Genomic DNA, 24,787 nt, shown 5'->3' on the forward strand with positions numbered 1-24,787 from the left:
TCTCGGTGCCGCGCCCACAGGAGCCTCTCCTCCTCGGTAATCTCTCAGAATAGAAACGGGTACGCTGACACGGTGCCGAGCCGGCCCCGAGGCGGGCCGTGCCGTGCCCTGCCCGTCAGGGCGCTGCAGTCCGCCCTCCCCTTCCCCTTCCGGAGGCGGCCCGGCCCGGCCCGGCCCAGCCGTCGGCCCCGCGCCGCTTTGAATCGCGGCGGGAAGGCGGCGGCGGCCGTTGGAGGATGTGAGGCGAGGCTGGGGCGGGACGGGACGGGACGGCCGTTTGGGTCGGTTTAACGGGGGGACATCTGCCTGAGGCTGCCCTCCGGGCAAGGTGCGAGGGTCTGAAGTGACAGCGGCAGCGAAACAGAGATAAAGGCGTGCGTGGTGTCATGCTTTGTCTGGTTAATAGCTGGATCTCCTTCCTAACCTGTGCTGATCCAGTGAAGTGACCTGTACTGCTTGGGCAAGAAGTTGCGCAGAATACATTGAATTAACAAATATTTTTTCTCCCTGTCCCAGGTATCAAGGCTAGGAGAGCAGATTTGTATTCAGGACTAATTTGAGGGGCGGACAGCCTTACCTTCAGTTGCATATTTAGGAGACTATGCTTCATAATAAATGTCCTCTAAGAAAAAGATGAAGAGAAATAATTCCAGAGACAAATTGAAGGTAATTTTACCCATTTTGAGCTTAATTGAAACAATAAATTATTCGTTGTCTTACCATGCTTTTATGTCATTGATTGTGGAGGCTGATGTATGTACGTTAATGCAGGACTTTGCTTGCATAGATGTTGGGAGCTTTGCTCAGGGACCACAAATTAGTACGGGTTGTGCAGTTTTAGTACAGGCTGTGAGGTCTCTCCTCTCTTCTCCTCATTTTTTTTCCTTTTAGGAGTAGTACGTTGTCAGGCAAAATGAGCCACTGACTTTCAAATAATCAAAAATTTGAAATCAATTTAGTAAAAATAAAGAGAACGGCTTAAAGAGAAAATAGCTGATGTGTTTATATTCAGTACCATAAAACATGTGAGGTGCTGCTCAGTGCCAGTAAAGTTAAAAGCTTGGGAAGTCAGTGTTTTCTTCTGATTCCTTCTCAATGTACACACAAATTAGCGAGGAAACTTACTCCCATATTTACAGTGTGAGTAGCACATTTAAAAATATTTCCTAAAGTAATGCCATTCTCCCCTGTCTTTCTGTTGTCCAGAAGTGTCTGTATAATGCTTGGCTTACATGTTCTGTCTTTTATAAGAAGTTACACTTTGAAAAGTGAAAATGAAAGTCATTTTCAAAACAAAAGTTTAAATGAAAACCATTAAATTGGACAAAGACGGAATCTCGTGTAAATACAGAGATGACTACATCTTAATGCCTGAAAAGAAAAAGGCCACAGATCACAGAAACTGGATATCAGACTGATCTAAGATCTCTAGGCATATACACTTGGTTTTGTAAATACAAACTACAGTATAGTATAAAATAGCTGTGTATACTAGTTTCATACTATCACTTCTCTTAGGGAAAATAAAACATAGCTTGAGGAAAAAAGTGCATGCTTCAAATACTTTATATCATAGCTTAGTAGTCACTACAGGTTAAATGTACTTCTAGTCAAAAGTTCTTGAAATTCATTGTCATATTCAATCTGCGATATGCTAAGAAGTTTGGATGAGCTAGCTATTAATTTCATACCCTTCCAGGAAGCCAAAAGCAGCTCCCGTCCTCGTTGGAAATTACTTCCACCTGAGGAACCAGATGTCTCAAGGATATTGAAGGTGGCTGAAGCAAATCAGCTTGAGGAGCTTGACGATTCATTTGGTTTGTATTAACTTAAATGTATGATTTTAATGAACCAACCACGTGTAAACACTGAAATATTTTGTCCTTAGGAAAAGGTACTGTTTCTTTGCCAACAGAAATTATGGGCAGGAGAGAGTGCAGAGAGAGGGTTTTTTTCGTTTGTTTCTTTTCTTTTTTTTTTTTTTTTTTGAGGGGGAGATGTTATGTTCTGTCATTTAGGAAGTAAATAGAATAACGTAGTAATAGATGCCAAGTAAAATTTGATGGAAAAATACTGGCTATTCAAGTTTTATAGTGTGAATAGTAGAATTTCATGCAATATAGCAGTGCAATTGTGTAAGAATTTACATTTTAAAAGGGAAGTTCAATTTCTTAAGTTATTCTTTGTTAAATTACACAAATTATGAAGTGAAGTTGTCGAAGAGAATATACATGGCAACAAGCTTAGAAGTTCACAGGGATGTTGTTTTGCCATTTTCAGATGTAACTTAAGTCCACCACTAAATCATTTCCCTAAGCTCCACATCCCCACATTTCTTAAATTCCTCCAGGGATAGCAACTCTGCCACCTCCCTGGGCAGCCTGTTCCAAAGGCTAACCACCCTTTCTGTGAAGAAATTCTTCCTGCTATCTGATCTAAACCTCCCCTGAGCAAGTTGAGGCCATTGCCTCATATCCTATCACTTGTCACACTTGATGCCCTCCTCACTGCAGCCTCCTTTCGGGTACTTTCAGAGCATGATGAGGTCTCCCTTCAGACTCCTTTTCTCCAGATTAAACAGCCCCAGTTCCTTCAGTTGCTCCTCATATCTTGTTTTCTAGTTCCTACCAATAGCAGGTAGGTGAGTATAGGAACTATGATGCTTTGACTATTTGAAGATTAGAAAAAATGTGTATAATACTTTTAACAAGACTTCATTTGTGTAAGTGAGCAGGCCACAAAAATTTTAACTGAATGCTAGGCAATGCTAATATACCTGTGCTCTTTGCCTCAACAGATGGGAACAGTTTTCATACAGCTTATTTTCTGTTATTCACAGATCACCCTTTGCACAGTACTGCTGTGGATGCTTATGGAGAGGAACGTTTGGAAAGCGAGTCACTTAGTTATGTTTCAGCTCCACAACAGAAAAAGGCAGAAAGAAGGTCTGGTGAAAAAATAATTGCCAGCATATATTTATTTATTTGTTTATTTTAGATTAAATGGGGAAAATGTTTTGTCTGTCAGGTTTCACTAACTGCTTATTAAACAGATGCCTAAAATCTCCCAGATGAGAAACCAAGAGTAAGTAATACCCAGGAACGTAAAAAACAAAAAATGGGAGAACGAACTAGAGTCTGCCTTGTATAAGTAGTTACTATATCTCTTTTTTTTTTTTTTTTTGATGAAAGGATGGCTTTGTGAGTTGTTAATTAGTCCTCTAAATCCTGGAGTCTTTAAAGTTTAAAAAGGGGTAAATAAGACAATAATAGTGCCCATATGAGGTTGTGTATTTTTTCTTTTTTTTTTCCCCTCAGCCCTCTGACCCCCCCCAAAGGAAGATTTCTCCATTCCTGCTAAAATATACCAAATATTAATTTTTGTCTATTTCAAAGTTTCTCCCTGATACAACATGTCTGTCTCAGTGGCCAGTTAGAAATAGATTTCTAAATTGTTGCGAGGTTTGCTGTTGATGGGTAAAGATTCTATTCCCTTTTTATACCACTTGAAATTTTTTATGTAGTTATTTAGGGGAAACTGAAAGATACAGCAGTACAACATGTTCCCCAAACCCTAAGATTTTGTTGTTTGTATATAGATCATTTTTCTCAGTATGTAGTTGGTTTACATATGGATTTTTTTTTTCCCTAGTAAACAAATGCACTTGAAAATGTCTGAAGGTGATGTTGACAAATCCAACTCAGCTGATTCTACAGATGAGCCCCTTAAGGAGAATATGGTACAGCATTGCATGAGTGTATCAGTCAAATCATTTTTAACTTGATGCCATGATTGCATTGGATAACGGTGGGGGACGAAGACCTTTCATTTGCTTTTTAGTACTTAACTGTATGCCAAATAATTAGTTCTCTTAATATTCCTGTGAGATAGCCAAGTTTAAGTGAAATGCTTAAACCTACATGGTCATTTCAACGGAGGATGTAATGGCTGGGGTCCTGTAGTTCATTTTAATTGCTCGTTTGGCAATATGTTTTTTTTTCTTTTAAATGAGTATATTTACATCTGGAATATATGTTTTTAAAGAATGCTGTACTACTTGGTATATAAATCCCTTGTTCAGTATTGAAGTAAGAACATATGAGAGAATTTAATTTTTCATTGATAAAATTAATTTTGAAGATATATTGGAATTAGACAAAAACGAATTGGTTTTGAATGAGTGTTTTTTCATGCTTAGGCTGTAATTAGTGTAAAATGGTGGTTTTGGCCAGCTTAGCTTCTGGGCTTATGGAGGAAGAGTTAACTACTTTGAGAAGGTAGGCCTGTGGTAGAAGAAGCAATGCAGTAGTTTCTCTAAAAGCTTTTTGCCTACTGAAATTCATTGGAATTGTTGAAATTTGTGTTGTAAAACTCAGGACATAGTGTTAGTCTTTTATCAGTGAACTGCACATATGCAGCACTGTTGTTGAATGCTTTCTGTGACATGACAGTAATTGTAAGTAGAGAAGGAACTGGGACAGGTGAAGGTGAAAAGGAAGGTAAGGAGGAGCTGTTGGACAGAAAACTGTTGATATTGGTGCCCATGCTGAACTGAGGGGCCTTAGGCTCCTTAAAACGTTCCTTAAAATGACCACTGTCTGATGTGTCGCTTGGTTAGTGCAGCCAAGCAGCTGCTGGCCCTGCGCAGTGTAATCGCTGTGCTGTGATTCTGATGAAACAGACCTAAGCAAACGGTACTTAGTATTTCTTGACTGAAACATCACTAAAATGTTTTCCTGCAGTCTACCTGATTGCTGTCTCTTAGAATTTTAAATGAGTGCATCTAAGTTCTTTTTCAAAGTTAATCTGCTTTGTATATCACAGAAAGCTCCAAGTACTGCTCAACACCGGTTGAAAAAGAAGAAACAACCTTCAGAGAAGAGCACACCAGACTCTTCTGGTAAAGTAGACCTTTCAAAACTCTTATGTAGTTTTATCTCATTCAAAATTAATATTTTTCCTTAACTCGGCAGTCTCTAACTTCTGATATGTAGCAGCATACGGCTTTGGGAGGTTGTAATTTTAATTTTGGTCTAAACACTCATTATCAATGGATAAATTGAGGGGCTGGCGTGCCACACAGTTCTGATGCCTGTGGGTTGCATCCCTGGACTTGGCTATTACTCACTGGAGCATAGGTATGCGTCACCCTTTGCAGGCAGCCTGGCTTCATTTGGGGAGAAGCTTGGATCCGTACTCCAGTGTGTCCCTTGGTTTTGGTGCCTGGAGCACCAGATTGTGGGGCACAACTTGGAGTAACCCTGCTTTACAGCGTAGACACAACTGTTAGTGTGAAGACCCTTGAGACAAGGAGCTTCAAGATTGTGGCATTTTTTTGGTATGTGGAGAAACTGTTTCTCAGGTGTCATCTTGCTTCCTTCAAATTGTACCTCATTACATTCAGGTACTAGATTTACATTTGGGAGTGTGTGAAGTTTCTGTGGAATTAGTGGTTAATATTACTGCAAAGTTTTAAAGAAATATATTTGCATATACCTTTTTTAAAACATATATGGTATTAATACAAAACTTAAACAAATACGATATAACAATTCATGATTCTTTGAGTAATGCAGGTTGCCCAAACTCAGGCAGATAGTTTTTACAGCTCAAACAGCTATGTCACTGGCTTTTACAGCTCAAACAGCTATGTCACTGGGTAGTTTATCAGTTAGAGTAATGATGTTCTTCTGGACTTCTGTGAACTGATGACGAATAAGAAATAAGATGTGTATGAATGCTCATTCAAATTTTAAAGTGGACCCAGATAAATGTATATAGTTGTTCAGCCTAAAACATGAAATAATTCATATTTCTGCATTTCCAAGTTTCATATTAAAATATTCATAACTCTTAGATAAGTTATTTTAATGTGGGCATAATAACTTCTGTTTCAGAGCACATACCTCAACTGTGTAACGCTTATCTTTATTCTGTTGTTTCAGTTAATAGCCCGTGTTCTTTAGAGGTTTGGTGTCCCAAAGATCTGAAAAGGTCTTCCAGAGATATTACAGAACTGGATGTTGTTCTGGCTGAATTTGAAAAGATAACGGCAAATTATAGGTAAATATTCTACTTTCCTTTGGCTGAATGCTCACAGTCTTATAAACAACTTACATACTCGTTTTGCTAATAGACTTTCCCTTAGGTAATGCAGTATTGCTTAGTTACATTCTGTAATGATTGTTAGGCTTCTGTGTTAAAAATAGTGTTTGTATGTGACCTTAAGGAAGTGGTCTCCAGGAATTTGATATTTTTCCAAACAGAAGAGCAACACATTTCATCTGTTTTCCAATGTAGAATTTAGGTTATTGCTAGGATATGAAAGACCCACAGCTGCTTGTGCTGATAGCTATTTAACATTGGGTCTTATTTGTATTCAAAAGAATGTTTTTGGATATGATTTCCCCTTTACTAAACTAAGTGGGTTGTGTTTTATCCCCCTGATTTCTCCAGACAAAGCATAGAATCAAAAATTTGCAGAAAAGCTGTCAATGGCTTCTGTTCTGCTTTCAAGGACCAAATCACTGATCTTGTAAGTATACAGTAATATATATATATATATTTATATATATATAAAATATTTGTGGTAATGATTTTAGAGCTGTGCATTACATTGTATATCACGTAGTAAAACTGGAGAGCTGCATAACTTGAAGAGGCAAACAATTATGGAAGACATTGTTTTAAGAGCTCCTGGACTGGATTTTTACAGTGTCTCAGCTACTCTGGTGTGTAGTAGCCTGACTGAAGCCTTTAACATAGCTTATGAAAACTAATCCTTTTTAGTTAACAGTGTGAACCTAACTGTCAAAAATTATTAGCTTGGAAGACTCAGAATTCTTCTCGCTAATTCCAACTTGTAAAATAAACTCTGTTGTGGTAAGTAAAATGGATGAATACTAAAACTATAGTTCTAAGTGATTCATTAGAGTAAACAAGTTTTAAAATGATGAAATTTATACATTTATATAAAGTTATGGAAAAATTGGCATAGGTAGTATTACACTAATTGGTACCAGCAGTATTACGAGGGCTAACTGGTGCAAGATGACTAGCGTTGTGTAGCAGTCTTCCTCTGGTATGAGGAGGGGGGAGAGAATTGATACACAACTGGTACACTTGTAATATTCCTTTGAGCAGCTGTTTTATTAAATAGCTTTTTATGTTATTACCAAGTACTTTTTCCAAATTAATTCTTGCAACCATATTTTTAGGAGGATAGAGGTGAAATCCAGATCCATCATCAATCTCTAATGCTTCTTTCCCTCCACAGATAACAGAAGTCCAGGAATTAAAGAACGTGAAGAAAAAAAACGCTAAGGTAAATACATATCTGGAAGACAGGCTATCACTGAAATGTACAGCATACAGATGTGGGTGTTGACATTTCAGGAAGTTGACTGAAAGAAATAAAATAATTCACAAAAGGAAGTGCACTGTTCTACAGAACCAGCTGCGCAAATAGAGGATAGGGCACCACCAGAGTATGGATCGCACACTGCATACATTTACTGGTGTAAAAAGAATGAACACACATTAGGATGTGTAAGTATTTATGCATGAGAATTAGACACTTTTATTTTATTTTTTGAGCAAGCACTGGTGAGGCCCCTGGGGAACCAATTAAATATTGGAAGCTCACCTTCAAGAAACACAGATGAATATAAAATCCAGAAGAGAACAGCAAAGATCTGTGAGAATAGAATTAGATCCTTTATTTTAAAGGAGAGTAGTCTTAAGGGAGATGCATTCCCTAAAGACATCGTTTTTGTTCAGAGGAAGCAGTTCCTCTGTTCATTCAGGCTTGAAATGCAGCAAGAGAAATACAGACTGTAGGAGAAACTAGTGTGGGAGCAGAAAACATTGGAGTGGTTTCCTCAGGGGAGAAGTGATACCCCATAGCAGAGCGATTTAAGAGCAGGTTAGGCCCTATCTTCCAGAGGCATATTTTAGGTACGCTTGACCTCTCTTGTGAGAAGTGGCTGGAGAGCTTTCTGCCTTCAAACCTAGTAATCGGAAGCATGAAAGAGCAATTGGACCAAACACAGAAGATTGAAATTTGTTCTCTATTTCTTGATATTACTTTATTTTTAATTATTAAACAATTTAACCTACTTAGCAACCACATACGGTGCACACACCTCCTCTTCAGCAACCTTTTTGATGACTAAATAGCTTTTAACAATTGAAGTCAATGGAAAGCTTATTCTGTCAGGCGGCAATTAATATGCCAAAGATGAAAAGTCCTAAAAATCTTGTTGAGATGACACGGTATGCTATTTTGTAAAATGAAAATTTTAATATGCATCTAGCATTCACAGCCACTTAGCTTCCTTTTTTTTTGTATCTTACACATTCGTTTAAACTTAGGTTTATAGTTACTAAATTTAAATCTTTTGTGAGACATAAAAGAAAAAAAGGATATAGTTATACTTAATTCCATAGTTATGGCAGTCATACTGAACGTACGTTCATAGTCGTCTGTATTCTTAAAGAAACCCGGTGGAGTTTAGCATGTTTGAGTTCAAATCCTCACAACGCCTTTTCTACACTTGTCAAGCCAGTGTTCCTCAGGAGACATTTTGGATGGGGATGAGAGTTTAGCACTGTAGAGCTATTTAAGGTCTAGTATCTTCCACACCTTGAACTAGAAACATGAAACCTCAAAGGAAAAACAGTCAACGACACTTGAGTTGTTTGCCTGTGAAGTTACTGAAACAGGTTCAAAGACTTTCTTCGCTATTTGTTACAGGTAGTGGCAGACATCAAAAAGAAAAGGCAGCGACTGATGCAAGTCAGAGAAGAGCTAATTGGGTATGTTTCTAATACTATACGGTATGTTTTTGTGCAATAATAGCCTGAAAAACTGAAGGAGGCTAGTATTTCATAAAAATCAAAAAAAAAATGTTACTTTCACTTCAGAGTTATTTTGATGAAACTAATTCTGTTCTGTTTTGCCTTCTCTTCTTACAAAAGCTCAGGATAACCTCTCCTTTCCGTGTTTCAGTTGCCTAGAGTATTTCTTCAAAGTTCTCTCATATAACTGTGGTTACTGGGACAGTATTTCAGACAGTATGTTCATAAGAAAAACACTAATGTTATAATTGGAATTGCAAAGGTAATGAATCAAAACTTACAGAGGCAGTACAGAGTTTGGTTTTGAGGGTAGGAGAATTTTTCATCTCATTGCATTTTAGCATGGATGCCTCCGAATACATGGATTGCTACTGTCTCACAGAGCCACACAGTTCCCCTTCTACAACATGGCATTAATCTTAAGTACCATTTAGATACAAAACAGAGAAACCTAAAAAATTATTTTCTTCAGAAAAATCATTACACTTCCCCAAATCCAGTTAGTTAGGAGGATAAAATTTATACTGAAGCTGCACGTAACATGCATGCCAAGTCTGTAGGGACCTACATGGACATGGATCCACAAAGGCAGATTAAAAGCCCTTTCTCTGTGGTCACGTGAGTCTCTTTATCTTTGCAGTACTGTGGACAAACTTCTCTGAAAGAAATAAAGGCATCCCTTAGCCTGGGTTTAACCCCCCCCACACTGAAAGCTGTCTTCACGTTTCTTGTATTTTAATCATTTGATCATTCTATAAAAGCTCGTTGTTCTTTTTCTTTTTTTTTTTTCCTGAAGCTTAAATGAAAATGGCATTTTGTGTTCTGTTTTTGGAGTGCTAATCATGCTTTGAACACCATTTAATAGATTGAGCCCCTCAGCTTGCTTAGGCAGAGGAGTATCTAGTTTGTGGATCCTGAGTGTGCTTCAGCATAAGCACCGAACACCACAGCCTGCAGGCTGGTGTCTGCAGAAGCACTCAGCATAGTTACAGAACTTCACTGGTTTTTGGGTTTAAGTGCTTAAGAAAGATTGGCTATATTGTCAGACTTGACAGTAAGACTTGGAAAATCATGTTTTTTTTGTTGTATTTTTTTGTGGATTTGGACTTGTGGTCTGGTTTAAATAATACACTACTTCTTCTATTTAAACAGTATGTTCTACTAACCTATGCTTCCTGTTTCTGACCTACCTTTCCTTAAGTCGTCTTCAGAGGAAATACTTTCACAGTCAGTCATGAAATAAATATTCTGATATAGTCATCAAAGCATTGATCTTTTTCAGAGCTGAATCACAACTGGTAGAACTACAAAGAGAATACGCTGAGGTACAGGAGAGGAAATCTTCCTTGACACAAGCAGTTCAATTCCTTACTGATTTGACAGAGCTACACCAGGACTACTTGGATTACAGAGAAGAAAACCCAAGAGAGAAAGTGGTAGTGAGTACACATTTTTGCATGCCTTTCTAAATGGTTAGCCTACATTAAATAGCAGAGTTTTGTTAGCTGTTTTTGTGGAACCAACTTGAGAATCACTACTGTAACTGCAGTCCAGTGTCTCGCTCATGTTGGAAACAAGTATTTCAGAGAAATTCTGATACCTGATTTTATGTCCAGGAATTTGAAGCACATAAACATAACTGTTGTCCTCAGGTCTAGCTGTTTGTTTTTTTTTTTTAATGGAAACTGAAGAAATATTAACAGTGAGAAAAAAGTAATCAACTTCAATCAGCTTGGTTAAATATTATCTAAACTTGTCTGGTTTTCACTTTTGCAAGTCACATTGTGCAATTTCAGGCAGAGGAATAATAAAATCACATATGTATCTGTATTTATTTCTTTTTCCCCAAGAGTTGAAAATGTTGCTCTGTAACTTTATTTCCTTAACAACAGCAGTATGGAACTTCCAGCCTACCTGCTCTGCTGGTGGAATCACGGAGAATTCTAGGAGCAGAAAGACACTTTCAGAGTATTAACAGGAAACTGGAGGATGCTCTGGACGTACAGAGAAGAAAGGTATCAGGGAAAGATTAAGTGCTTTTTAATAGACTTTTTGACAATAGGTGATCACTATTATAATGGACTCTTTTAATCATTGGTCTTCACTATTTACAAAGTCAGTGACTTCATCATAGATTCTATCTTGTCAAATAGTTTGTGTAAGAACTTACTTAGTGTCAATGAAATGAATGAAATATCAATTCCAGTTCATGTAGTAAAACTTCCTGTGTTCTGTCAAAGATGATTTTTAGTCTTGGGTTATTTAAGTAATGTGATCTTGAAAGCAATATATAGTTTAAAAAGAGAACACAAGGACTTTGGATGAACCTAGTAATAAACATTTTTTATTAAATTTGTATTTGAAATAAATAATTTCCTCCCATTTCTGGAAGTGAAGAAGTGTATTATTTGTTGTATCAGTAAAAGCTGGACAAACAGCTAACAAAATAGAAACCACACAGCAGTAAGTCTTAGAAGTGCTAAACTCCTTGAAGCAGCCTTCATGAAGAACGTTCAGGCCAGTATTCTCTACCCCTAGCGTAACCTTCTTCATGCCTGTTTAAGATTATCCAGTTGCAAGGATGCTTTTAGTTCTTTGTCAGTTGTCTAACAGCTCTCAAAGAGCGCTTTTGAGCTACAGCACAGTATCTTTCACAGAAGGCATGTGATGCACATGTTGTATTAAAGCAAGCTTTGTTGCTACTAGTCTGTTTGCCAGCCAAGTTTCTGATTAGCTGTTATCTCTGTTGCAAATGTCTTGTACCCTTAAAGTTTCCAAAAGAACTTCATCAGGAATGTCTTCCATGCCGTAATCCAGACTGTCATTTGCAGCTTCTGCTAGCTCCACATCCTCAGTAGCTTCTACCAAACAGGCATCATCACTTGCATTGTCCCACTCGGTGTCTGTTAACTGGAAGTCTTGAGACATGCTTTCTTCAAGAGATACCGAGCTTTTTGACAAATCCGCAGGGTTAGAATGGGGTTTTACTTTTTCTTCTGTGTTCCCACATTCATCCATTACCATATAATCTTCTTCCTTTTAGAAACATAAATATTATTTATTACACACTAAAATGTTTTCCATATTTCTAAGTGAAACAAGTGCTGAACTCTTGCAACTGTCACATATAATGAATACTATAGAAAGCTGGCTAACAAGACTTCCCAGCAAGCTAATTTATAGCCACATTACCCATAGAAGCCTGTTTCAGTAGAAAAAGGAACTTATTGTTTTTCCAGCAAACTAAAAGTAGTCTAGTGTACACAGATTTTTAAAATGATACAAGGTTAAAACTTATTTTAGTGTTTATCCGAAGATAGTGTAATGGCTTGAAAATGCATTTAAATCACACTTGCTATGAAACAATGCTAATAGCTATTGATGTTTTGCCTAAGTACAGCTTAATGTGCCATTCTACAGTCTGAAATTTAAAAGTGCAGTTGCAACAGTGCCAACTCTTAATACCCACTGAGTGGAAAAACTTAGGTACAGTGCTTAGAATCTGGGTCAGCATCAGGGCAGTTCAAATATTCTGCCCCTGTGGGTAAACGTAACTGCTTTTGTACACTGAAATTCACTTAAGCAAACCTCAAATTTGAGGGTCACTGACTTAAACTCGACTTTGACTGAGAGCGTTTTGACTGACACAAGTGTTCCAGGAACACTTATACTTTAGCTGACCCAGTATGAAGTTGAATGTGTACAGCAGAGGTTTACTTAGGCCATGTTTTCATGCCACGCCTATTGTGGGCTTGCGGATTTTACACTGGGAACTGCTGGTCCAGAGTAAGACAGAATAAAATCTTTAGTCCCAGGTGAAGTTAGGCTATTCTAGTAATCTACCTTTCTCTGGGCTGCCAGTTTTTTTTTGTGTTAGATCTGCTGCTGGAGAACTTACAAACGAATATATGGAGATACCACAACAGCACAGCTGCTCTGCAGAGCTACTCTGTGCTAATGTAATTACTGTATGGCGCTCAACAAACTACCTGAGGTAGCAGGGATTTTCAGCGACTTGTAGAGAAAGCTTTGCTTTTAGCATGTTGGTAAGACAAAAGCATGTACCTCTTTGAAGAGAGAAGGCAGACATATCCCAGGTGGTAATGGAAAGTCTAAATCAAAGAGAAGGTATTTAATTACAGTTAAGATTCAAAAAAGTATTAAGTATAATTGCTTTGAAAACAAGACACATACTTTGTGATCTGAAGTTTTTTTCCCTGCAGACTGGATCGTGGCACTTCTGATACCAGACTTCCTTCTTTAGATCTACCAGAATCCTAAGAATGAAATACTTTTGCTTTTAGTAACAGTATGTAAAGAAAATAAATATATACAACATGAAACTCTGACAGTAAATGAAGAGATTTTGTTTGTCCCCAAACTATGGATATTGTTTTCACACTGACATTACATGCTTGTTTCATACATAGTCTGTCATTTTCCCTATGAACTTCAGACCTCTTAAGAATACATTTCTTTAAGACTAAGATCTGGAAGTGAAATTCAGTCATCTTTATTACATTAAGTTCAGAAGAAAATGCCCCTAATGTAAAGCTAGCATATGGGACCTAACCGTAAGGTAAGGTTTTGCTGTTGTTGTGCATTTCACAACATAAAAGCAGGATAAAATAATTTTTTTTGGCAACTGATTAGACAACCCTGCTTTTACAATTGTGTTATGAAAACAACAGCTTCAAGTAACCTCAAAAGTTCATCTACTTTGTCTAGTGGCTGTAGGGGTTTTTTCCTACTCTCATTTCTCAAAAACATATCTTTTGTCATTCACTTGGTTTATATTTCATGTAGAATTATTTTTAAGTGAAAATATTTCTACTACCAATATACTGCAATTCTAATATCACCTAAAAACCTGACTTTTCACACTTATTTTGATAAAAACTATGGGAAGAAGTCTGAGTCCTTACAAAGTCTCTGCAAAACTCAGTTTGACTGCACTGGTGGCAGGACTTACCTTTTAACAGTTAAGAATACAATTTAAGATGTACTGTAAATGTAAATTTTTATATTAAAAATGGTCTGTTTTCTTTATCTTATTTGTAATTAGCTTCCTATCTGAGAAATGTCAATGCATAGTACCATTTAATAGCTTTAACATACTCTACCTTGTATGTTAGCATCTTTAGGCACAGATTTTAAATAGCGTGAAGATGTATTTCTAACGTTTCTATGAAGTCAAGATCTTATATCACAATAATTTAGGAAAAAAAGAATGAAAAAAGCACTGTACACGCAGAGTAAGATAGCCGTAATTGTAACAGGTGATGATTCTATCCATAAGAATTTTTCAGCGTTTTTATAGAATTACAATTGAGCAGGAAAATAAACAAAGCTGTTTTAAACTGAACTTAGAGTGCATACTGAACAGTTAACGAACATACATTATGTTGTTACTTTTGTGGGCTCTTCCAATATTTTCACACCACCGGTAACTAGAAATATCATACACAAGTATTTCCTCCAGAGAGAAATAACTCCATCGCCGTATCCCTGGGGAAAAAAAAAAAAAAGTTAAAAACTACTGCTGCAGACTATTTGTTTGTAAATAGTAACATGGTTTTTACCTCCTTGTACTCCGTCTTTATTAACCAAAGAACGAACAAAATAATCGATTTCTGGATACGGTGAATCCTGATAACCTTCCATGGACTCTGTTAAAACAAAAGCCACACATTCATCCTGGTTTTGTAATTTTAATGTAATTCTAACACACTGTTACATGATATATAGGCCATTGACACGATTCACACCAGGTCCTTAAATAAAAGCTGGGACCAGGAGGGGACCGTCTGTGGCATTCAAGCACTGCGGAGCACCCATCAGGACATCCCTGCGCTGCCTCCTGCAGAACTGTAGCAGGAGAAAAGCCCTCATACAAGCTATCAGGTGTGTAAGTCACAGCACAGCTAAATTAAACATACTTCCCCCTCCCCATACGGCAGAGAAAAGGCTTGCAGTACCTCTATCACTTCTGGTGGCTTTACTGTTTAAAAAAGCAGACGTTCTTCTCTCCTCTGAAAAGCTAGATGACAGAACTCTTGTGTCACCCTCAGAGCTGAAAAACAGGGAAGGCAAAGGAAAATGTGTGATTCTCACAGCACAGTACTGTACGGCACCACAACATCTACCACAGCATGCTACGACAGCAGAGTAGCTGAGGGGAGCGGCCTCCAGAGAAGCCCATCTCGCCTCATGCACGCTGTGATCCAGTCAGTACGCTGCTACCTCACAGCCCCGCAGCGCCTTCTCGCAGTTTCCTCTGACCGCGCAGCAGAGGGCAGGATTTCCTCCTGCAAACAAGCAAAACTTCCCTGGCAAAAATCCCAGGAGCCAGCCATTTAAAGACTCCTGCTCCACACTCTAACACTGTTTGCTCTAGATGCAATACTTAAACATATATACCCTTTGAAAGGTTTCCTCCTCTTTTTCTTCCTTTTTTTTTTTTTTTCCCTATCTGCAATGAATTGCTTTTTCTTTCCATACTGCTACCCGCAAGCCAGCTGATTACAGAAGGCTAAGTTCAATGCAGCAGAATTTCTCACCCATATTTCCATCAGACTCAGCTGATACCTGTGGTATGAATACACTACATTATGTATGCTATCAGGCTACTAGCACCAGTTCAGGAAAATCAACATTTTATAAAAACTGAAGTCACAAAAAATAAGTTTTAATAAAAATATTATACAGAGATTTGTACCATTTTAACCTTTCTGCTGCAATGATTACTAATTACAGTAATTACATCTTAAGCCACAAGTCAGTACAAGGAAAAATATACAGAGATAAGAAAACTGAGGTTATTCTATGAGATCATCACCAACCTGAGGAGGTATCTGTAACATACGAGAAATCTGGCGTACAAGTAAATGTACAAAAATCCTTTTTACTTTTTAACAGATTTTGGACGTTTAAAGGTAGGTTAAAGAAGAAAATTGAGTTCCAAGATCTTTTTTTCTCCAAAACCAAAATAATTCTACTGGAAACTCCTAAGTTACACTGTAACAATGTTCCTGGAATACCTGCTCATTGATAGCAGTTATTTGTAAGTGCTGGGGGAGAAAAAATTACTGAAATACGTATTTAAAAATATTTAAAACTCTGCTGGAACTAAATCATTACCTAATATTGCAGACCAAAGAGGACAGAAAATATGCTTCTTCCAAGGACACATTCTCTTCGCAAGTAGGGACAAACTTATTATCCTCTGCTATTGTCAGAATCACGTTTTTTCCTGCTTTTGATGATTTATACATCCGTAAATTTCTGTTCTTTGTATAAACTCCTACAGGAAAACAAATATTTCACAACATAACTGCACTGGCTAGGATTTAAGATACTTAGTGTTTGTAAATTAAACAATTTTTCTTAGACCAAACTCAGGGCCTCAGGAATGGACAAAAATTATTACTGATTTCAGCTCACCTCCCACAGAAGAAATGCAGCCCACCAAGGCTGTGCAAACATGGACATTTTTCATAGTACAGAATTAAAACTCCCAACACATTAGGTCAGCATCACTCTGACGTTATCATTGCTAAAGGTTTATCTTCAGTATTAAAAAAAAAAATAATCGTGCTTTCACAATAACTTCGTGAAATACAACTAAGCTTAAAAAGCTACAAAGTTATTTCAATCCAAAATGACATCATATCCATCAAACTTCCTGTTTTCTGCATAAGACACCGCTTGTCGGAAGTGTGCAGGGAAGTGTATCAGGGAAATTCAATTCCAGTCTCAAAAACAAACAACAAAATTAAAAGTATAGTAAACATTGCCTAATCTGTCTCAGAATTCGTTGGCGCGCTGGGTGCTTTATTTGTAGACTGCATTTAATTTTCATGAAGGTAAAGGAACTAAGTAGTTACTGAATTGACAACAACAAACTTCTTCTTTAATTTCCATTCACTAATATGCTTGATGGAATTTTGAACAGTAGATGCAGAAAGTAATCCTGAATCAGTAATGGAGAAGCCTAATAAACATCCAGCTTTGGGACTACATTTCAACAAATCTGACATACTCTAGAGTCTTGAGGTCAGCAATAAAAATGATCCTGTACTCCACAAGAAGAATTTGAAGTAATGGGGGTTCTTCAGAGAAGTCTGAGGAATAACATGATAATCAGTCTTCAGGTACATAAATCGCTGCTGTAGGAAAGCGTGCTAAGATATTTTCACTTCACTAAGGGCAAAAGGCAGAGAATTCAGATAGTGTTGGAGGAGGGTGGAACTTTCAAACTTTAGTTTGACCATGGGTGTTGTGCTCTTTGAGATTTTTAACATTTTAATTCCATGAATAGGCAAAGAACAGCTAGGGCATGAATTGCCCAGCCCTAATTTCTATTATTCTATCATCAAAACCCAACAACTGCCATTCCAAACAGCGGAAGAAGCCTCAAGTTCACGTGTGTATCGGTACAAAAAACCACACCTTTAAGACTTGTTCTGTAATCAAGCAGCTGTTAATTCAACTGAAATGATTAGAATGCAATATATGCTGTCCCCTTTTAACCAAAATAGGTGCACTAAGTCCTTAGGAATGAAATTAGAGATGTGTGGCAAGAGTTTCTTCCAACTTCTGAACAAAATAATTGAATGTGGTAATATGAAAAGTTCCAAAGGCAAAGAATCTAAGACTCCTGTAAGTATAGCATTTATGACCATCGTTTCAGCATGTACTGTATTTGAATTAAATTCTGAACGTACGGACAACATGCAATCTGTAATCAAATACTAAAGAACATATCATTTCTTAACTTTTGCTGCTTCCTAAACAAGCTTAAAAGCACTTGTTATATTTACCTAGATCCACAAAAAGTTGCTTGTCCCCTTCTTTATCATTTACTATTAGAAAGGAAAATTCAGAATTTTCTCCATGGTTTGATGTTTCTATTTCCTTTGTTTGGTGAGCAAGGGCTGGCCAACCTTTGGAAGCATCTTCAGCTGGTGTGAGGTTTGTAAGAGAACCATCTACTTTGACTGTGGATGAAGAACACTGGAAAACACTTTCTGCTCCTTCTTCTGGAATCACAGCAGCACCATTACTCTCCATTAACCTTATGGCAGGCTGCAAAATGGTTCTCACAAAGTTACCTTAAAACAAACAAACAAACAAACAAACATATAACCCTATGAGTCAAGAAAGAACTTAATAGTTCCTGTGCAAACATTTTCAAAACAGCCAAGATGGAAGTGGCGGTAGTTGCTTGGGTTTTCTTTCTCCTCTGGGATTTTTTTTAAAAACCTTTTAGACCGGCCCAGTACACAATCTTTTTCTTGCTAGTGAATAAGAAACCCATGCTTGGCAAGAATTTATACCTTTTTTTTTTTTTTTCCAACACAAGAAAATAAACAATTCTGTGTGTATTAATTGTGACATACGGCCACAATCTTCCCATTTGCAATTTCACTACCAGGAACAGAGAGAACTGAGAAATTAGTTGGTTTGAAAATAACCTCATTAGGAATAAAGATAAAATAGTCAAACAGAAATGCATAGGCTGTCACTGCAGTTTCCCTAGCCAAACCTCTGAACCAAATTAAATCTCAGTTAAAAGTGCAAAAATGAAACAAATGTCTTTTGTGGCTTTCAAACAATTTCTCCTACCCTTCCTGACACCTGTACCATTGCAGTTATAGACTCTGACAGACAAGATATCAATTTTAAGCCATCATTTTGTGCATGACTCCTGACAAAATGCTTATGAAATGATATTATTGAAGATGTGATAGTTCATCTTCCAGAATGACCAAAATCGCAATGATGAATTTAAAAACACTTGAATGTGCCTGAAAAATATATTAGCTCTTTTAAGTTAAATATTAGACCAAAATCTTCATGTCACATCAAAGAATATAGATATATTTCATGAAGATTCTGTGAAGTTACTTTATGAAATTGTCTGCATTTCTAGATATATACTACAGCAAAGTATTTTGCACACAGAATAAAGCTAAGCTTTAGGCCAGGTTTGTCAAATAGGTTACTAAAACACCCCAGTGAAAAGTCTCGACTGTAGTATTACTGATATCATAGACAGATTTAACTGACATATCACAATTATAAAATGGATTTGTACCATGACTTCAACGTTTGTTAAAAAGGCAAAGGCAGAACATGCACACACAATCTAAATACATGCTTTAGTCTGATAGTAAACATGTCAAATTCACTTAACAGTGGAGACACAAAACACTCAGCTAATGGACTAGAATAAATAGTTCAAGCTTCTACTGAAAGAACTGACTAACGCAATTTAGTTATCGGGATCACAGGCTAAAATTGCTGTCATACCGAATTATTTATCATCCGTGTATTACATAAGAGTTTTCTAGTGGCACAGGAGTTGAAGACCATGCTCTTGAAATACAAATTGGAATGATCCTATTTCAGTCTTTTGTGTTCATAGCTGCTGCTACAGTGTCATGTAACAAACAACACTTCTGTGATAGGGACACAGATTGCACTGCTCCTAAGAATGAAAAATAGTTTTTTAACATTAAAAAATTAGATCTGAGAAATCTGTTGCCTTTGTGTTGAAGGATCTGATTTTTGCCTTGGGGTGATGTTCAGGCCATGAACTTTGTCTGTATGTTACAAATATTACAAGGGAAAAAAATGTACATGCACACAGACCTACAAGATCCAGCCTCTCCTTACAGTTTGTTTTACTCCTCCAGTTGTTCATGTTGACAAGACCTTTCATAGATGATTTCTCAGAGCAACACATACGTGTTGACCCCAAACCCTTTGATTCAACAGTACATGTGTTATCTACACAAAATGACTATACACAATCCAAAAGAAAGAGTAAGATTTTCTTTAATGCTTTACGGGGCTAGAAAGAAACCTGGAACACAACTAAAAGCAAAGAACCCATCTTCCAGGATTTCAAAAGTATGTTCAAAATACTCCTGTGAAGTATGGAGGTATTATTATACTTATTTTACAAATGTAGTGAAGACAACCCTGAACTGACAATTTTTTGTGCTGGAGTTGCTGTATGCCATCAAATCCCAACTTACATCAACAACTAAAATTGCTTTCAGCTTTCTCTGAACCATGTTTATAAGTACTCGTGGCTTGAAGCCATCTTTGTCCTGACTTTCTGACCCTGTGCAGAACACAAACCAGCTGTATTTAGAGCCAATAATCTTAACTTTAATTGTTAAGATTTACATGAATCTGAAAATTAATCAATTACTGTACAAAAATCTTCCAGCCAAAAACCAGTCTTGCCAGTGGTTTCACAAATAAACCACAGAGACATGAAAAAGTTATGTTGTAAAAATGCAAATGATAATTATAGAAAAAGGAAGTAGAAGATGAGTTGAGGAATGTGAGGCTTAATTAAATAGAAATAGTCATTTTTGCTGGGAGTACATGGTTGTTTTCACATGTAATTCAATTAAAACAAATATTCAAATGTAAGATGGCACTGTGAAAAGTCAAAACCTCACCTTTTATTTCTAGTTTACAAGTGAAAAAAACACACTTACCAACATGAATATTATCTTTAAATACAGTCTTGTGGGGTAGAAATATTAAGTGTCGACTAAATTTTTCATCAGTACTGGAATCTAAATTCAAGACGTCTTTGGCTGAACAGTTAACACCATAAAGTTCTTTCAACTTTTGGCTGACAAGCTGAAAATTACATAAACATTCATTAGGCTGTTTTCTTTAGCATTTTTAACAGTACTGTCTATAAAACGTAAAACAAATGCAGATTCTACATTTTTTTAACCTTTTTTTTTCCTCATTTTGATGCAAGTAATTCAAATTAACTCACAATATGCCAAATTTTAAAGAAATTTGTCATATAGTGTCTTCTGGATCGAGCAAATCACTGAATATACTAACAGTGATGGGGTAAGCAACTTTTCAGGTCAAGGTCTAATGTAGTGGCTCTATCCCTATTTTTCTCCCCTCCAGCAAAGCAGTTCACACCCACAGTGACATTAATTCTAAGGCATGCTTACCTAGTATCTAAGATAGAGGCTAAATAGAAAAGCGAACTAGCACACCAACACTTCACATTAGAAGACCCAATGAACAGTGAACAAGCAGAAAACAATAAATGTCCAGCTCTAAAAACCTGCTATAAGCTAAACGTGATTACTCATGTTTAGGACTGGGATTCGGAACCTGAGGGCTTGGAAGTTTATGACTATAGCATCTCATATCCTCCCCAACCAGCAAATCCAAAGATCTCTTCCGAAGCTTAGGAGTATCCAGATTTGAGAACTGATCCACAACGGAGTAAAACCCTCCAGATTCTTTACCAGCTAAGTGTTATTTACGAAGAAGTAACCTCATTCATCTTACTCTTTCTGTTCTAGTTAGAGACACCAGATGTCTCACAAAAAAATGGCCACTGACAAAGAGATTTTATTGGAACAGAAGACATTCTTCTAAAAACCTGCTTTATTTTCCATCTCTGACATATTGCAGTTGCAGTGCATCTCGTTTTCCAGCTGAATTTGCAATAGGATAAAAATTTGCACTACTTAATAAAATTTATAATTAGCAAACATATTTAACTTTAGGTGTCAAAATTGATGACTACAGTCACCTCCTGCTCTCTACATCATAATTTTATCAACTATAATAAAATTCTATCTGAAGGTGTCTTAACATAGGAGGAATTAATCTAAGCCTTGATATATGAGTGCACCTGTTAGAACAGGAAATGATTTGCAGAATATTCAAATAAAACTTTTATTGATACTATTCTGAAGAATAACTAAACACTCCTTCAGTTTGACAGCTTTGAAGTGGCAGAGCACATAAAACAATCTGCAAACAAACTCGCCGTAACAGTAAACCTACAGCGAATACAAGCATTCCAACAACCATCATGCTCTAGCATTTCCTTTTGTATAAAGCAGGCAACCTATGCTTTAATTAAAACAGTACTTTTCACTTCTTTAAAAATGCCCACTAACTCTATAATCCTTTTTCATTTTACTGCAGTAATCAAGACAAGGCGGTAAATACTTTGGTTTTACATTAAACCAACAACAAATTCAAATTAGTCTACAACATGACTGTGCCAGTTTACCTCAATTAACTTTACAACCATACTCTTGCCGTCTGCACCAGGATTTGCTGCTTTGTAGAACTCCAAATCAAAATAAAGTTTGCAAGCATCTTTTTCAGGAATCACCTCATAGCTATGCATTAGACTTGTTTTATGACCTTGGCTAAGGAAAAACAAAAACAAATTACAACCTCTCGTGATAAGCTTTATACATACCTATCAACTGCAAACACCAATCCACACGTACTACACAATGTTTTATCTCTTAGTCAAGCACTCGCATTAAAACCAGTAACAGCTCCATAATGCTTTGAAAAAAATGTAACTAACTTCAAAACTAATTTGTTGATACTTGCTTGGTCTAAAATTTAAGTTTGGAAACTGTTCCCTCCATCTTACTGAAGTCTTACAATATGTACTATCAACAGAAATGGTTTGCGGAATTTAAATAATGATGTAAACAACATGAAAAAAAAAGAAAAAAAAACACCAACCAATGTTATCAGTCCTAAGTCTTAAGCACAAAAAATAAGAGTACATAGAATTATTTTTATTTTTTTGCAACTAAATTAAAAATTAAGAAAGCTTAATCTTCTTTTCAAATTGAGAAGAAAATCAAGTCTACAGTTCATACAAACATTGACTCTTACACTTCTTTTACTTCAAAACCAGGTATTTTATCGTAAAACAAAAATTAGAAAAAATGTTCAACGAATTTTCAACACCTGAAACTGCACCATGCAAAAGCAAAACCATAAAATGGTAATTGGACATTTATATTAATACCAATTTTAAGTCCATATATTACTAATCATAGAAATATATTTGCATCATTTGTTGACGTGATTCCCTGAGGAAAGCTGACAGTAAAAGCAGATCTACTGCTATTAGATCTAAGTTCAGTAGATGGGGTCCTTAATTCACAGGAAATAATGGCAGTCTGCAGCTCAAAAGAAAGTTGAAAACTACTGTAGAATAGATTGGATTGGCATTATTAAGATTTTCCCTATGGTCAAGATCAAACCTTGGGTAGCCCTTTACAGCTGTGCTACTCTGAGCAAGACTGACCTATCCCCCAGTAAAGTATAGCATACCTTTTCAAGTACTTACATGTAATAAAACCAAAGCTCTTTGTATGTTGTCACGAGGTAAAACCTCTGTCCATTTTTTGTGTTCTTCTCCAAGGCAAATACATGAACATCCTTTGTAAAGAAAAACATTGAAGGTTTTTTTTTTTTTTATAATTACTATTCAGAAAGCTAATTAAACTCTTCAGAAGTTCCTACTTGACATTCATTTCTTTGGTCAAAGGTTAGTTAATATTAGGAAACTAAGTAGCAGATCACTTATCCTTTCTTGACCTAAGTAGCATCTGTTACATGAGTGAAACCGTGAAGCTTTTCTTTGCTGTGCATTCATGTAAATTCTGTTTTCTCAGTAGTCTCTTTTTGTCCTGAACAGTAGCAAGTACCTCTAATGGGAGAAAGAACAACGTCCTAAAACAAACACTGTAATGGTTGTGATGGCAACATATGGCTTTACAGCAGACAGTCCTTAGACTCTATGTTATTTAAAACCAAAAATAGAAATCCAAAACCAAAACAAACCAGAACAAACAAACAAACAAACAAAAAGCACCACTACCAAGCCAGTGAAAGTACATTCAGGAAAACAGACTCATGAGTACTCGAACACCTAGCTCAGCAGAAAAAAAAATGATATGTTGCATTATATTTCTTTAAAATCTGCAGTTTGAAAAGTATTAAATATAGGGAACTGAAAACAAAGGATACATTTTACATAATGTATTTATTTGGATCAGCATCTTGCTACTTTGATGGTAGTAGAGTTGCATTGTTCTTTTTGTCTCTGCCTCCTGTCATTCTCTTTCTCTTCCTCATTTTCTCCTCCTCTTTCTTCCTACCCAACTCACCTCCTTCCCATTCTCCTGCTACCTTCCTTATCTTCAGAAGGAAATAATCACTACTATGTTGCCAAAAAAAACCACGTCTACTGTTAGAGGTTAACTCCACATCTCAGTTCTTATGTTACAGCTAGTACTTAGAGCTACCTCCAGTATAGCATGATCTACAAAGGCAAGAAAAAAAAGTCTCATAGTTGCAAAAAAGAGATTTTGCAACTGATAAAGACTTCACTGTTAACCAACTTTTTAAATCAAGATCATCCTTGAAAGTACCTGAAGCACAGAAACGTTCACCCAACATAATTTACCTCTTTGCAGGTTTTTACATAGCTGAAAGCTTCAGCCTGCCGACAAAATATTTTCCAAACAGGGGATGGCTGAAAGGGGGACAGCTTTGGTCTATAAACTGCAGGAAGTGGGTTTCTTTCATAGTGAGACGCTAGTTCTTCAACTTTCCTCAGCCTTTCTTCCCATTTTCTCTTCATTTGTCCTAAAACAATTACAAATAGATCAATATCAATTTTTGGGTTCACTTTTAATATATTCTATACACATTGTTGCCTTTTAATTCCATTTTTGTTGAGCACACTTTATTTAACTAAGAGTAGCCAACACCCCAAAACAACACCCAGTCTTACTATGATTCTCTTTTCAACATTAAATCTTTTCACACAGTTTTGGAAGATAATTTATTTTCATATTAATAGCATCAAAGATCAGCACAACAGAATAGATGTAGCAAGGGAAGGCCTAAGAAGTTTCATTTTTGCTTACAGAATGGTACTACATTGCTCCACAAAAAGTATACAAAACTGTGTAGTCACACACACCACTAGCACGGAGTGCAAAAATACTATTATTTCTGCTTGTATTGGGTTTATGTGGCAAGGTAGATCAGAGCCAGCTCCAAAAGGGACCCACTGCTGGCCAGAGCCGAGCCA

At 36.7% G+C, this 24,787-nt stretch overlaps 2 protein-coding genes across 11 annotated transcripts in view; one reads left to right on the forward strand and one right to left on the reverse strand.

Annotated features, from left to right (window-relative positions):
• Window positions 1-11,250, forward strand: CENPU (centromere protein U). Of its 6 annotated transcripts, none has more exons than XM_080591383.1 (12): window positions 1-59; window positions 517-666; window positions 1,700-1,817; window positions 2,840-2,945; window positions 3,652-3,739; window positions 4,825-4,900; window positions 5,946-6,063; window positions 6,457-6,535; window positions 7,277-7,324; window positions 8,756-8,817; window positions 10,142-10,298; window positions 10,752-11,250. In XM_080591383.1, exons 2-12 carry the CDS (start codon window positions 616-618, stop codon window positions 10,890-10,892), a joined length of 1,044 nt encoding a protein of 347 aa, XP_080447509.1. In that variant the 5' UTR covers window positions 1-59; window positions 517-615; the 3' UTR covers window positions 10,893-11,250. The 6 variants fall into 6 exon arrangements, with proteins under 6 accessions (XP_080447509.1, XP_080447507.1, XP_080447510.1 ...); XM_080591381.1 differs by lacking the exon at window positions 1-59 and adding an exon at window positions 84-238; XM_080591384.1 differs by lacking the exon at window positions 1-59 and adding an exon at window positions 97-243.
• Window positions 11,182-24,787, reverse strand: part of PRIMPOL (primase and DNA directed polymerase) — an 18,766-nt gene continuing 5,160 nt past the window's right edge. For 4 of the 5 annotated variants that reach the window (XM_080590169.1, XM_080590172.1, XM_080590171.1 and 1 more), the window contains 12 exons: window positions 24,155-24,336; window positions 23,033-23,124; window positions 21,944-22,085; window positions 20,379-20,526; window positions 17,682-17,972; window positions 16,000-16,162; window positions 14,838-14,932; window positions 14,442-14,528; window positions 14,259-14,367; window positions 13,054-13,136; window positions 12,925-12,971; window positions 11,182-11,895 (listed from right to left, as the gene is read on the reverse strand). In XM_080590169.1, the coding sequence (XP_080446295.1) occupies window positions 11,590-11,895; window positions 12,925-12,971; window positions 13,054-13,136; window positions 14,259-14,367; window positions 14,442-14,528; window positions 14,838-14,932; window positions 16,000-16,162; window positions 17,682-17,972; window positions 20,379-20,526; window positions 21,944-22,085; window positions 23,033-23,124; window positions 24,155-24,331 (1,740 nt within the window). In that variant the 5' untranslated portion in view covers window positions 24,332-24,336 and the 3' untranslated portion in view covers window positions 11,182-11,589. The remainder of the gene's footprint in view (window positions 11,896-12,924; window positions 12,972-13,053; window positions 13,137-14,258; window positions 14,368-14,441; window positions 14,529-14,837; window positions 14,933-15,999; window positions 16,163-17,681; window positions 17,973-20,378; window positions 20,527-21,943; window positions 22,086-23,032; window positions 23,125-24,154; window positions 24,337-24,787) is intronic. The other variant, XM_080590173.1, reaches the window with a different exon arrangement.

This window comes from Anser brachyrhynchus, assembly GCF_964034855.1.
Source record: "Anser brachyrhynchus genome assembly, chromosome: 4".
In the NCBI taxonomy this organism is placed as follows: Eukaryota; Metazoa; Chordata; class Aves; order Anseriformes; family Anatidae; genus Anser; species Anser brachyrhynchus.